A 14,018-nucleotide genomic window follows, 5' to 3' on the forward strand; every position below is an offset into this window, starting at 1 on the left:
TGAGCCCACTAATGATAAGATAGCTTGCCTTCTCTGTGTAATTCACTTTGGCTATGTCACAATCGTCGTTTACAGTTTCACCGTTCACAACCCATGTTGCCTTTTGTTTACAAGCGTCATTCTCGTCATGGTAAGAAAACTTTACAGACATATCTCCAGAACTTATACATTTAGAGATGTCCCACCCATCAACTTGTATTGTAATATCAGGGCAAGACGATGTTTGCTCACCTTTCGAGGCAGTCATTTCAATATCCTTAGACTGGCAAATGTCTCTCGCCACGTCGTTTTCTTCGAAAAGCTGCTCGCTGCAAACACGACGAACGAGACAACACAACAAAATCCCGACCAACTTCATCTCAGAAAATAAAGTGCACACACTAACGCCGATTCGCTCTGTGGCAGCACACCCGTTGACGCGAGGTCCGAACTGTTGTTCAGATATAAAATCGTTTCATCAATCATTCTGACATGCAAACATTGATCGTTTCAGGCGGCTGAGTAAATAAGCAAACCATTAAATCATAACTATATGCCGCAGAATATGATTTGTTTCTTTTACGGAGCGTACGATCATTTTAAACAAAATTAACTTTGAATTTACGCGGGACATACCCTTTAATTTGACTTCTCCAGTTACGTGTACTAAAATCGTCGACTGCATTTCTATATGGAAACTTTATGGTGGCGTTTAATAAACTCGCGATTTTTATCAATTTACCTTTTATTACACATGCTTGTGTGTCTATAAGTGATCTAAATGGTGGCAAACATGTGCTGATGATTAAGTGACCGATTGTCAAAAAATCTTGTTTTTGAAAATGTTTGGCGAGATGCATGTGGGACTATTATTGTTTTCGTTTCGGAATTAAAGCACTGCCACTCGCATAGCCATTTCCGTCTTGAGCCACGATTGACAGGGATTATGCAAAACTCGGGTAAAAGGCTGAGGTCAAATAAATATTAGCCATTAACACTTATAGAACACAGCAGCATTTTCTTATTTCCAACATTGCGGTCGAGATGGACGCCAATAAACGCGGGCGGGCCAACTCCAGTACGGAAGTACCGGAAGAGGCAAGATAAAGACCCCGAGAAGATGACCAGCAGACGTCGTCGAACGAATCACTGTCAACAAAGAAGCTTGGTCGACGACTGAATGAGATAATAATAAAGTTTTTATTTCCTAACACACATAGAACTTAATGCACTGTCTACGTGTCAAATCAAGATCAAAGTTTGCCAAATGTTTATGATCTACGCCGTAGATGGCGCTATTTAGGCTCAATCGGCACGTCACAGCGTTCAGTCCAAAGGACGAACTCCCTGAAACCAAAACAATTTACAACGGAAATACACGTGTGATAACATTCCACAATTACCTTGATTATCAGAGTAAACAAAGCCTATGAAGCTACTGTTTCTGATTTAACTTAAATTTTGTATGATTCGGGTCTTGTCTAGGCCCTCTTCTTTCACTTGAAGAAATTGTCATGTACAGGTGTAAGCTTAAATCATATAAAGACCGTTTCACATACACAATTATGTAGAACCACCGATTCTGTGTAATATTTTTCTATAAACATCGCAGTTAACACCTGTCTATGTAAAAAAATCAACGGGTTCACTTCTAGACCCACCAATCAGGGTAAAAGGCAACAACTTGTCAACTGTTCTATTTACCTCGAACACATTATTTTCACGGAAATCATGTATATTCCTGAGATTCGGAGTGATGAAGATAAAAACAGAAGTTTTTTCAATACCAGCGTAACATGCTTAAGCTTACATTAAAATACTATTGCCTAAATAAAGGAACTAATTTCACAAGACATTACTGTGTGATTTGAAAGATTAAGACCTGAAAGGTGTTAATAAGTGAAGAAGAAGTCTAGAGGAATGATTAGAAATCTGACAAGCTGGTAATAAAGATGATGATGCACTAGAACTCAAACCCATAGTGTCATCAAAGTCAAAGGAAATACGCCATAACGACTTTGCATCGCGACCAGATATACCATTACCACTCCAAGAAAGATAGCAGAATACCTTAAAGTTGTGAATTTTATATTTTAATGAGAAGTGTCCATAAACTGTGGTACCACATTTATCCTCTCATGATTTGAGTACAGACATTTCCTTCTCTCACTTCACATTTTCCTTTCATTTTGGGAATGTCGACCTTCCTGATTGATCGTTGGCACGGTGTATCGGGTTGAGGAAGACCAAGGTCGTTCGCTCATTCCGACGCCGGTTTTTTGACAGCACACTAGAAACTTATGTTCGGACTTTTTTTTTTTTTTGATCTGTACATATTTTTTCGTCGATACATTTTAAGCGCAATATTCATTGCTCCCGTTAGTTGTCAGTAAATAGGCGAGCCATTTCATCACGATAAAATGTGACCCTGAATGATTTATTTGTCGGGAGCGTTGATAGTGAAAACACATTTTATCTGACGACAAAAGTAGTGAAAATAAATAAGACGATAGCTAAACTTCACAATCATGTTAGAATTCATACACAACACACAATGGCATATCAAACTAGATGACGCTTTCCTTCTGTTTAGGTGGTTAACATATTTCCTTTGTTTTCTATTCCAGCCATAAATTATATATTTCAACACATACTTTAAAACTAAAAGATATGTTTATTTATTTATTTATTTATTTATTTAATTATTTATTTATTTATTTATTTATTTATTTATTATTTATTTGTTGTTTGTTTATTTATTTATTTATTTATTTATTTATTTATTTATTTATTTATTTATTTATTTGTTTGTGTTTGTTTGTTGTTTGTTGTTTGTTTATAACAATCATTAGCAAGAGTTTGGATTCGTGGACGCATACACATGAATATGGATTCCAGGAGGAGGACGGGATAGTTCAAACTCTATCTCTAAACCTAATGCCATAACCTGGTTAACGGTAACATTCTCCTAGTGTTAGATATCTTGCTGCTCATTGCTCAATTGACTTTTTCCTCTTTTCATTTGCTTGCATACAAATGGCAAGGATGTCCATCGGCTTGACTCTCACCGCCTAGCGTCCTTCTCTGTATCGCCCTTCTTGCTTGCCGACCTTGTATGTTTTCACATACAGCAGCTTATCGATATCGTTATGATGACGATCTTCGCTGACAACTTCCTATGTCATGTGATTGTTCCTCCCGTGACATGGTTTCGAAATGATATGATTTTCTACTTCCCAATAATCGTTAAGGGCTGTGCTGGAAGACATCGCCATGTAGTAATTTAGGCGTTACACAACATCTTAGCATGAGTGTGTTATACATTGTATTTCACGGATTACATGTTTTTCTCCTGTTCCCTACACGCGTCCCTTCTTTGCTTATATTTACTCCAATCCCCTTGCTCGAGTAGCCCGGTAATACAGGATAGTTTGCTCACTGCATTGCTGACCCGAGAAAAAACCCTAACAGATATTTACACAGACAAATAGTATAGACAGACTGGAAACGCTGCATGCCTTTTGTTCCATGGTCGTCTCGGTAGACTATTGGCTTTTCATATTAAAATGAGCTTAAAAGATGTTAAACTTTTTGGAGGCTTTGTTTGTGGTTGATAATTGCACGAGATTATGCGAAAAATACGACGAGATGGCATAGTACTGCCAGTCGCGTAGCAACCATTGTTACTATGTGAGCTCTCAGGCCAGAAACACAGCTTCACGCCAATCAAAACATAACACGCCAGCAGTTTCATAAACATGTCCTTCCTTGACGAACGTGTAAAAGACGGTATGACTGACCGTAAACCATTGAGTAAAACCAGACAGTATCGATGAAAGACTTTCAAATTTGGTTCAAACACACTCATTATATATTCATACAAATATGAGAGGAATTTTTAAAACGATAAAACTCACTTTCCTGAAGCTCAAAACACTCCCGTTTTCGCCAGCACATCAATTCCGCTCAGCACCACACGACAACAACAACACAAACTTTGCCGAACATACTTTCGCTTAAAAGTCGGCGAAAATCCGAAAATTACCGAAGGATGCATGGTCGGCACTCTTCGGAAAAGAGAGGCGAGAGCAACCTGAGGCGAGGCGAACATGGATGGGTTACGTAACCGCTTCACGCCTTAAACAATACCCGTTGCGACTCTGTCTATGTTTCTCTGTTATATTCACAAAGAGTTTGCCGGGTCATAAAAGGAGACGCACTTTTCCCTTGCACCATGTGATCACCTTTTGCAAGGGCAAGGATGTAAGTAAAGGGTAAAAATCTTCTGGGACTCGAGAAAGGTGCCACTTGTAAGTTTGGAGACCAAGGGAAGCATACAAGACAGTTAAATCATAAAAACGTAAGAAAAGGGATAGCATTAAGTTAAGGTAGAACGCGCCTCGGGGCCAGTGTGCAGACTCTCAAACTTTTACAATCCTTTTCTGATATACCACTTGTGGGTACTCATTTTAAAGCTCTTGTGTAAGAAAAAAATTGAACTTCTAAGGCCAAAAAAAAAATATGTGCTGTTCCGATTACCCGACCTACCCCGATTTTATCCCCCCGACCCTAGACTTTTTAGAGCATCGTAAACCCGGAAGTAAAACTGACGATATGAAAAAAACATGAAACGCACGAAATCACGCGAGAACTATGACGAATCGGGCGAATCACGCGAGAACTATGACGTCATAGCAGGCCTCGTCTCAAACAAAATGGCGACTCGCAATGCACACAACGTGTATTCCATCTCATTTCGCAAATGCGATCATGGCGAAGAAAGATCGATTTTGTCTTCCGTGAAGCAGAACCGAACGTTCGAAGAAATTTTGGAGGAACACCATCCAGGTTTTTCGGAATGCAAAATGTACTCGATTCGAGTTGAATGCGCCAGTGATGCTGCTGGTCCGTGGTTGGACGTACAACAGACAAACATACAGGTTGGCGAGGCTACCAACAACTTCAACGTAAAGTACGTTCGTTTTTCTTGCGAGCGACTGCAAAAAGGCGAGGATTTACGAGAGCTTGAAGACTTGGTGAAGAACACTACTAAGAAAACTATAAATGCATTTCAAGTTTTGATGGCAGGTGGCCGAGAGTTTGCAACACCGAAAACAAGCAGGTCAGATTTCATTTTTAAAGGTCACTCAATGGACCTGTAACTTTGATTTGGAGCAGTACTCGTGTAACACGGTTATTTTTACGACGTTCTTCTAAAGTGGCCGGTTCACAAGATATGTTGACACCATTTTAGAAATGCAGATTTAAGTATTTATCGAAGCAGATTCCAGCTTTGTGCTTAGATTTATTGGGAATGTATAGAGAAAATGTACATGTAATTTTTAGTGCTGCAGTAGCTGAATACTATTCAGAATGGAGCGATATTTGTTACTATACGACAGACGTAGCACTTGAAATGTGGTATTTTTTTCATGAAATACAAAGTGACTTGGTTTGTTAGTCCTAACTAATGAAGTTCTGTTTAAACACTTTTATTTCCAGTGCTGGAATGAGAACAGGATTATCAAGGAAAGACGAGCTGTACAATAAATTGGTAGGCGAATTTAAAGATATGGGGCTTGATTTTCCCAAGGCTCTTGCCAAGACTGATGGAGCATATATAGTGCAGGTATGAGTTGTGTACATGTAACACATCTTTCTTGATTTTGCTGACTGTCTGTCTCTCTGGTTTGGCGTACAATATACTTGTACTATGTACAGCAAGAATAATATAAAATATGAAAGCTTTACATGTTGATATAAAAAAATAGTAAAGTTTTATGTGTTTTTATGTCTGTGTGAAGCATTTCAAAATGAATATACTTGGTTCTTTTGTTTGTTTCAGAAATGTTTTATTTCAGATAAAATGACTATTCCTGCTATTAAATACTGTTGCTTTTCAATATCAATGCCAAAAGTATTGAGGTATGATTTCAATACAGTTTTAATAGGTGATGGTGCTAATAAACCCACAGAAGCTGTGGTAGTGCAGTAGAAATGTAATGAGGTGTGGTGTACTTTTGATGCTGTGGCTATTTATTAAAACCATTCAAGGGACTCAGTCGCACATTTGACATTAATTTGGGTATTTTAATTTCTTGTAAAATGTTATTTATTTTGTTCTGCTCCCTGATATATGCATAATCACCAGTTTTACCAGTTCAAACTCTCTCCCAGTACAAAGCCATAATATGTAACTTTTACTACAATGCAATTTTTGGTACATACCAAAAATTCAGTGATGGAAGTAATCATGCATTATGTCCAAGTATAGGGTGTGAGTTGACTTGTAACAACTGGTGGTTGGGTATATATCAGCGAGCAGAACAGAATATTAAAGCAATATTTCAAAAGAAACTAAAATAACGAAAATAACATTAAAAATGAGTGACTTTGTCCCCTAAATCCTCTTGGGTTTAAATGCTGCCTTTCTTGATCTTGCTTTAAAAACAAAGCTGTGGAATGAGGTGTGGTGACTATTCCTGCTATTAAATTTTATAAATATGGCTTTTATTAAAACCATTAATGCTCTTGGATTAAAATGCTGGCTTTTCTTTCTTGCTTTTAAAACAATAAAAATATTTTAAATATGTCTCTGATGAAGACATAACTATGTTGAAACATTAATTATTTGGCCAGTCAACATATCTTGCATACACTGTACATTTATGTAAAGTACTGAGTACTATACTGCTACATGCCAACTTAAACAGTTGATTGGTCGAAGAATGGGTGTTTCAACATGCTTTTGAATGTAAACAAGGGACAGTACATGTAGTCTACTCTCTAATAAACAATGGAATGTAATAGGCACTGTTCTATTCAATAGACTGCACTGCATTCAAAATAGTTAAAATGCTTGATGTGGAGATTAAAACATAATGAGTGTGTCCGATTTAGTAACACTTTTGTTGCATTTACATATTACAGGTCATCTGCAATGCCTTGTGGTATGTAACCAATCATCATCAAGTCATTAATGATGCAGCTATGAAGAAAACAGAAGTGCTACCAATACCTCCTGTGTTTGAGGACTACTATGGCTTTAATGAGGTGAAGCGCAAGAAGATGAAATCTTTGCCTTTATCGAGTATGGAGCTCAACAGTCACAGCCAAGCGTTGTACAGCATATTGTTGAAACCTGTGATGAAGAGCAGTCCAGCCTGGAAATCAATGCATGACAACGTACAACAACTGGCTGAGTGTTTCCGTACATATAAAGTGCATCTAGAACACCAAGCTGCAATGCAAGATAAGTACAGGAATCTTGATCATCCTGTGAGAACTGTAGCTGAAAATGCAACTGTTGAACATAGATCCAGGGCCACATACGGTGTCAAGGACAAATACAAGCTACTGAACAATGATGTTGTGGCAGCTGGTATACTAAAACCAGTTCTGTTCGATGAGTCTAAACATCTCAATGAATGCTTTCAAAATCCAGTGCAGCGTTATCGTTTTTTGCAAGATATGCAACTGTCAGTTCCAATAGATGTTTTCAGGTTCTGCCCTGGTGGATCATTTATAACAACCGTGGCTGTTGTTCAAGTTACTGAAAACCGCTCTGATGCTGAAATGCTCACCCAGGCAGCCAGACTTATCACAGCCATGAAACCAGAATTGAAAGAGTTTCACACCCTAGCACAGAAACGAGCATTCAGGGAGAAGCTCAGCCGTGTCACTACTGTATTACCAAGCATAGCAGACTTGATTTACAAGGAGCTTACTATAGATGCAGCCACAGCAGCTCATCCAGAAACACAACAGCGGTTGCGTCTTATCTTTTTGGGAGAAGAAGGACTACTGACTGATTTACGACACTTGAATGCTGGGAGACCAACAGGTACATTTGATGTATTTTTTGACAAGCTTGCAGAACTAGTTGATGAGGTAAAACTGCTGCAGATGAACGCCGTCACAATGTAGGTCATCTGTCACAGTGGATCTCATTAAATGAATTGATCTCACAAGCCAAGGAAAAGTGCCCAGAAAATACACCAGTCCCATCAGCCAGTCTTGTACGACTTCAGTTTGCTCCCAGAAATCCATATGTGCATTCAGCTCTCAATTTTACATCTCGCATTCAAGTTCAGTACAAAATACAAAGGCGACAACTGAGAGTCCAGCATCCAGATGATCACTACTGTGCAGCTTTGTTTAAATACTTAAAAAACAAAGCAGTTGAGTTAGGGGATAAGGCTCTCCTGTTCTGCTGTGATGACAAAGCGAAGATCCCATTTGGTGATCCAGGTATTGCTGTGTCCACTGGGGTGCGAGGTAAGAAAACCATAGCACCAACGACCACCACATTGGTTGCTGCAGATCATGACATGACCAAAGGATCATTAACACCATCTGTTGTCCTGCAAGTTGATATCCCCGACCAAGTTGAGCATTCCTTTGTACAGGGAAAAGTCACCACCATTGTAAACGATTCTGTTTTCCAGCAATCAACACCATTCAGACATGCTGCTGTGTTGGCGAAACTCATCAGAGAAAATAACCCTGATTCAACATTGGTCATGAAATACACTGATGGTGGAACGGACCACAGAAACACCCTTGAGTCAGTAAAGTGTGCATCTATATGCCTGTTCAAAGAACTGAATTTGGACATGTTGGTCATGGCACGCTGTGCTCCGGGGCACAGCTGGACAAATCCGGCAGAGAGAATCATGTCTATACTAAATCTGGGGCTCCAGAATTGTGCACTAGAAAGAAGAGCATGTGATGAGAAGACAGAGGTAGAACTCCGCAAATGCAACAGTATGGCAGAAATAAGAACCATGGCTGAAAAGAAACCAGCTCTACAACTAGAAGAGAGGTGGACTGAATCAGTTGAACCACTGCAGGCTACTATCCGTAACAGATTTATGCGACTGAAACTTAAAGGTCAGCCCATCACAGCAATTGACCCAGTCACTGCTACAGATGTTGACAAGCTGAAATGTCACCTGCAGCAACTGTTCCCGGAAATGGACTGCTCCAAGCTGCAGAAGGTTCACACAAAGAAAATCAAATCATACAATGATTGGGTTGAATCACACTGCCGTGTACGACACTACAGCTTTCAGATAAGGAAATGCTGTGATGAAAGTTGTTGTTCCCCACCAAAGTTGGATAGGGAAGACTTGGTATGGCTGCCTGATCCAGTGATAGACAGCGATGGAGAGCACTACAAACCATACAGGGAAGTGAAAGGAACCATCACAACAGATGAAAACAGGCCCTCTCTCAACGCAAAGAAAGCCCAAAAGCAAAACACCCCTGCCATTGCTGCTGCACATGATCAACCTACTTGTAGTGCAACACCCAGTACCTCTGATGATACACCAACCACGAGTAGCCAAGTACGTGGAAAGCCTGTTGTTTGCAGTGCGCAGAATGCACGAGCAAGTTTTCCGTGTATAGAGTGCAGGAAGCCACGTGTTGTATACTCTAAAAACAAGTTGACTGAACGACATATGGTTTCCTTGGTAACATTAATGAGCGAGAATCATTATACCTGTGGTGCTCCACTCACACCTCCTGGCCATTGTCTTCACAACAAAGTGCAGTTCAGGCCGAATCTGATTTGTGCAATGCCAGTTGAACTGCCATACTATGGGGCAAATGTCGGGAGAAAGGATGTGTGTGCACATTGTGGGGAGGAAGATGCTGAAATCGACCTTGATCTTAAGAAAAGCTTTAAAACTGTACTTCCAATGTGTCATTCTTGTGGAGCCAGTGGGAAATTGCCAATAACGCAGCGCCCATATGGAAAAAAATGAACTGTAAAGACACTTCAGTGTTCTCCACCGCGGGTTTTTAATGGACAGAGGCTGCCCACTTAAGGGTCCAGGACTAGAAACAGTCACTTTCAAACACAGTCTGTTATTTCGAATACACACAGAGAAACCCCATATAAACTCTATATCATCAGAAAACATATTGGGGAATGGGCATTTCATTCTTATTGTTTGCACAAGGAACATGTGACAGTAAATTATTTACCCTTCCAAAAACCAGTTTTCCCCACTTTACTGTGCAGACAACGCTGCAATATTTCTGGTTAAAATTTGCACCAGGGGTAGCCGTAACTAGTTACAATAAGGATTGATTACTCAAAGACCTTAAATTTCAAAGTATAAGATAGTAAAATTTCAACATTCTGGTTCCTGTACAATGTTCTTGCCCTTGACCACAGAGTACCTGTAAATTTTGGAGAGAATAAATAGTTGATGACAGTAAATATTGTTTTGTGTCAGTTCTTACAAGTTAGACTTACCTGTGGATAAACAGTTCACTTTCCTGTCAAAGAATTGTAATTCAGCCATATCAATTTCCATGGCAGTCTAATAAACCACACGCTTCAATTCTACTGATGAATATTTTATTTTAATAAATTGGTATTCAATTTGAGTGCATTTCATGAGGAAATTGTTCACTGGCAGTTTGTTTGAACGCGTACAAAATGCACATTAAGAAATAAAAAAAAATGAAAAAAAAAAAAAAATTCCCTACCTACCTACCCTATTTTTGAAAACCATGTGATCGGAACAGCACATATTTTTTTTTTTGGCCTAAGTTTTTCGAGAATCGAAAATTTTATTTTTCTCTATGGCGTTAACTCAGGGATTGTTGTCTGTTTGAATTTCGAATATCGGTAAATCTTGAGTAGTTTGTTTCTCTAGTACCAAACTTTCACGGTGATCTCCGATTTTTCTTTTTGATTTTGAAAGAGGATGATTGAAATATTCTTTAAGGAAAGTTTGAGCAAAAGTTTAAGTCTTTCACTTTCGAGACGCACACTACCTTAATGGGCGTTTGGTCACTCCAATTGAACCATCATACCAAAATTGTAGTTGAGCAGGTCAGGAAAGATTTTATGCTGAAAATTCTGCAAAAAAAGAGACTTTTCAAGTTCAGAAAAAATCATCGTAGATGGCAAATTGCTACAGGTTTAACATTGATAATCTTTCAAGATGCCTACATTCAAAGAAACAGAAGTGGGTAATCACTTAAGAATTTGTGAGGGACAAGTCACGCCTGCAAAGAATTCTTCCAATGGAATCATGCTGATCTTGTCCTGTTGAACCATTGTGTCAATTTTCCTGTCAGAAAGTAAACCTCGAAATGTTTTAATTCCGAAAAGCGTACATACATGTATTCTTCCGGGTTTTTTTCTGTTTTCGCTGATGTCGTCGTGACGTCAGGCGTTGCTGAGTATTGGTAAGCCTGTAACGTGTCAATCAATTGACGAGAATTGAGAGACTTTACAAAAGCGACGGAGAAGATTCTTCTAGTAAAAGTAGCATATTTAATAAGAAGTGTTATCCGGCAGGAATGTGGTAAATATCCTGTATGGCGTCGTGCTGTATGTCTGTCCGTCTTCGGGAAGGCATCGACAATTTTACCGGCTTCTTTTCCGTCCTTTGACATGACACGGTTTGCAGCAAAAAAATGGAAAAGGATTCCCATTCAAATAGGTAGACATGAGATTGTTAATGTTGCAATGCAAATACAGTGGTGTCATTTAAACCTTTAAGTGTTTTCGGTGCTTTTTAAAAAGTCTTGAATTCTTGTTCAGGGTGAAGCACCAAGCCTTCAAAAAGGTAATAAAAATTTTAACAAGACTCTGGCTTAACTAATATTATAAGTATCTAAACTTACTGCTGGTAAAAGTGAAAAGTAATACTTTTAAAAAATACTATTTACCGAGAGGTCGAAGTTTGTATCACTGACAAAATGAAACAGACTAGCAACGGGTATTATTCAAGGCGTACAGCGGTTACGTAACCCATCCATGTTCGCCTCGCCTCAGGTATAGCTCTTGCCTCTCTTTTCCGAAGTGTGCTGACCATGCATCCTTTGGTAATTTTTGGATTTTCGCCGATTTTTAAGCGAAAGTATGTTCGGCAAAGTTTGTGTTGTTGTTTTCGTGTGGTGCTGAGAGGACTTGACGTGCTGGCGAAAACGGAGTGTTTTGAGCTTCAGGAAAGTGAGTTTTACCATTTTAAAAATTCCTCTCATATTTGTATGAATATATAATGAGTGTGTTTGAACCAAATTGAAAGTCTTTTATCGATACTGTCTGGTTTTACTCAATGGTTTAAGGTCAGTCATACCGCCTTTTACACGTTCGTCAAGGAAGGACATGTTTATGAAACTGCTGGAGTGTTATGTTTTGATTGGCGTGAAGCTGTGTTTCTACCCTGAGAGCTCACAAAGTAACTATGGTTGCTAAGCGACTGGCAGCACGATGCCATCTCGTCGTATTATTTGCATAATCTCGTGCAATTATCAACCACAAACAAAGTCTTCAAAAAGTTTAACACCTTTGAAGCTCATTTTAATCTAAAAGGCCATAGTCTACCGAGACGACCATGGAACAATAGGCATGCCTCGTTGCTAGTCTGGTTCCCTATTTGTCTGTGTTTGTATTGACTGAGCTACGCGTTTACTCGTCAAATTTAGTCCATAAGAATTTCGAGAATGTTGTTGTAAAATATGATGATTTTAATAGTTAAAGAATGTCTTAAGGTAGAATATGCCTCTGGGACAGACATTAAGACTCTTCATTTTTCACTATTACTCTCTGGTCTATCACTTGCTGGCATGGGGGCTCATTTTAAAGTTCTTGGGGTAACAACAGTTATCACCATCTTAGTTTTTCGAAAACACAAAATTTATTTTCCCCTACAGAGATGGCAATCATTTTGGATTTTCAAATATCGGTAAGCGTTTGGCAATTTGATTATCTAGTACAATACTTCGCATGAACACGCGTTATTTCTTATTTGATAAGAGAATAACGGAGGGTTTCTTTGAGGAAAGTTTGGGGAAACGTTTTAAATATTTCACTTTCGAGGCGCATACTACCTTGACAGCAACTTGCTCCGTGCTGAAGTTAGCAATAAGGAGTTTATCATGCGTACTTGAAGGATTTTAAGAGTTAAGAATTGTATAGGTCGTACTGTTTCTATGTTGCCACCTTGCTTCACATGTGAGTCGTGCATGTTTTTTACGTGTACTTTATCTCATCAAGGAGTTATTCACTTATTCGGCAAAATAGTTAAAAAGGTTATGAAAAACATTATAAGGTTATGAAAAAGATTATAAGAAACATGCTAGCGACTTGTATAAAAATGCACAGGTCATATACTGCAAGTCATCTTGCATCGCAAAATCGGTCGCAAGAAAGGTCACGGTGCGAACCGTTGACCACGGCTGAATACACATCCGCGACAACGAGCCTGAATAAGATCACTGTGCTGGACAAAAATGTTGCTCTAAAATATTTAGTCGTATTATTTTCTTATCTTCATACCAATACATTAAACATAACGAACAGTTTTATTCCTGGACTAGGGAAAAATAGCACCGGGAAGCAAGAGCGACTACAAGGAAGACTTAAAATGTTCTCCAAATGTATTTTTATGTCTTGATTAAGATGTTGTCAACCTATCAAAATGAACCGGGCTTCTACGAGACTATCCGACGCGTGCAACTTAAAGATGAATAGCTGACAATTATTGCGTACTACAACTCCACGAACCACTTATCGAAAATATATAAATTGCAAAAGTTTGAACAGTAGTTCTGTGTATGGTCTATTCATTCCGAAAAATACATTAACGTTTTGCTCTCAGCTTCGTTTGTCTGAAATAACTAAAATATTGTTGTATTCCAGATGGTTTTATTATGTTATAATCGACTTAAGGTACTCGGTACGTCAACGCCGGACAGATCTTCGTGTTTATCCGTCATGAATATACAAAAACAAAATAAGATTTAAAAAGAAATTATTCTCTGAGGCAAACATGTCAACGATAGCCGGAAGACTTTGTCCGGCCAGATTCAAAACAAATGCTGTAAAAGTTACTGTAGTATGCATGCGTGATGCAAATATTTTACACCAATGAACACCTTGATAAGGGTCTTTCCAACTAGCAGTCATATCCCATGAGAATATCCATACACAGTAATTGTATTTGGATGTTAATTTTTCTACCTTCAGAATGGAGCAGGATAAAACCTACCAGCAGTTTTTCTCATAC

General features: G+C 38.7%; 1 protein-coding gene across 1 annotated transcript; it reads left to right on the forward strand.

The window, feature by feature from the left end:
• The first annotated feature begins 5,877 nt into the window (after positions 1–5,877).
• On the forward strand, positions 5,878–10,207 carry LOC139142337 (uncharacterized). Its single transcript, XM_070712252.1, has 2 exons — positions 5,878–5,904; positions 6,910–10,207. Exon 2 carries the CDS (start codon positions 6,970–6,972, stop codon positions 7,903–7,905), a length of 936 nt encoding a protein of 311 aa, XP_070568353.1. The 5' UTR covers positions 5,878–5,904; positions 6,910–6,969; the 3' UTR covers positions 7,906–10,207.
• The last annotated feature ends 3,811 nt before the right edge of the window (positions 10,208–14,018 follow it).

Source organism: Ptychodera flava, chromosome 10, assembly GCF_041260155.1.
Source record: "Ptychodera flava strain L36383 chromosome 10, AS_Pfla_20210202, whole genome shotgun sequence".
Lineage (NCBI taxonomy): Eukaryota > Metazoa > Hemichordata > Enteropneusta > Ptychoderidae > Ptychodera > Ptychodera flava.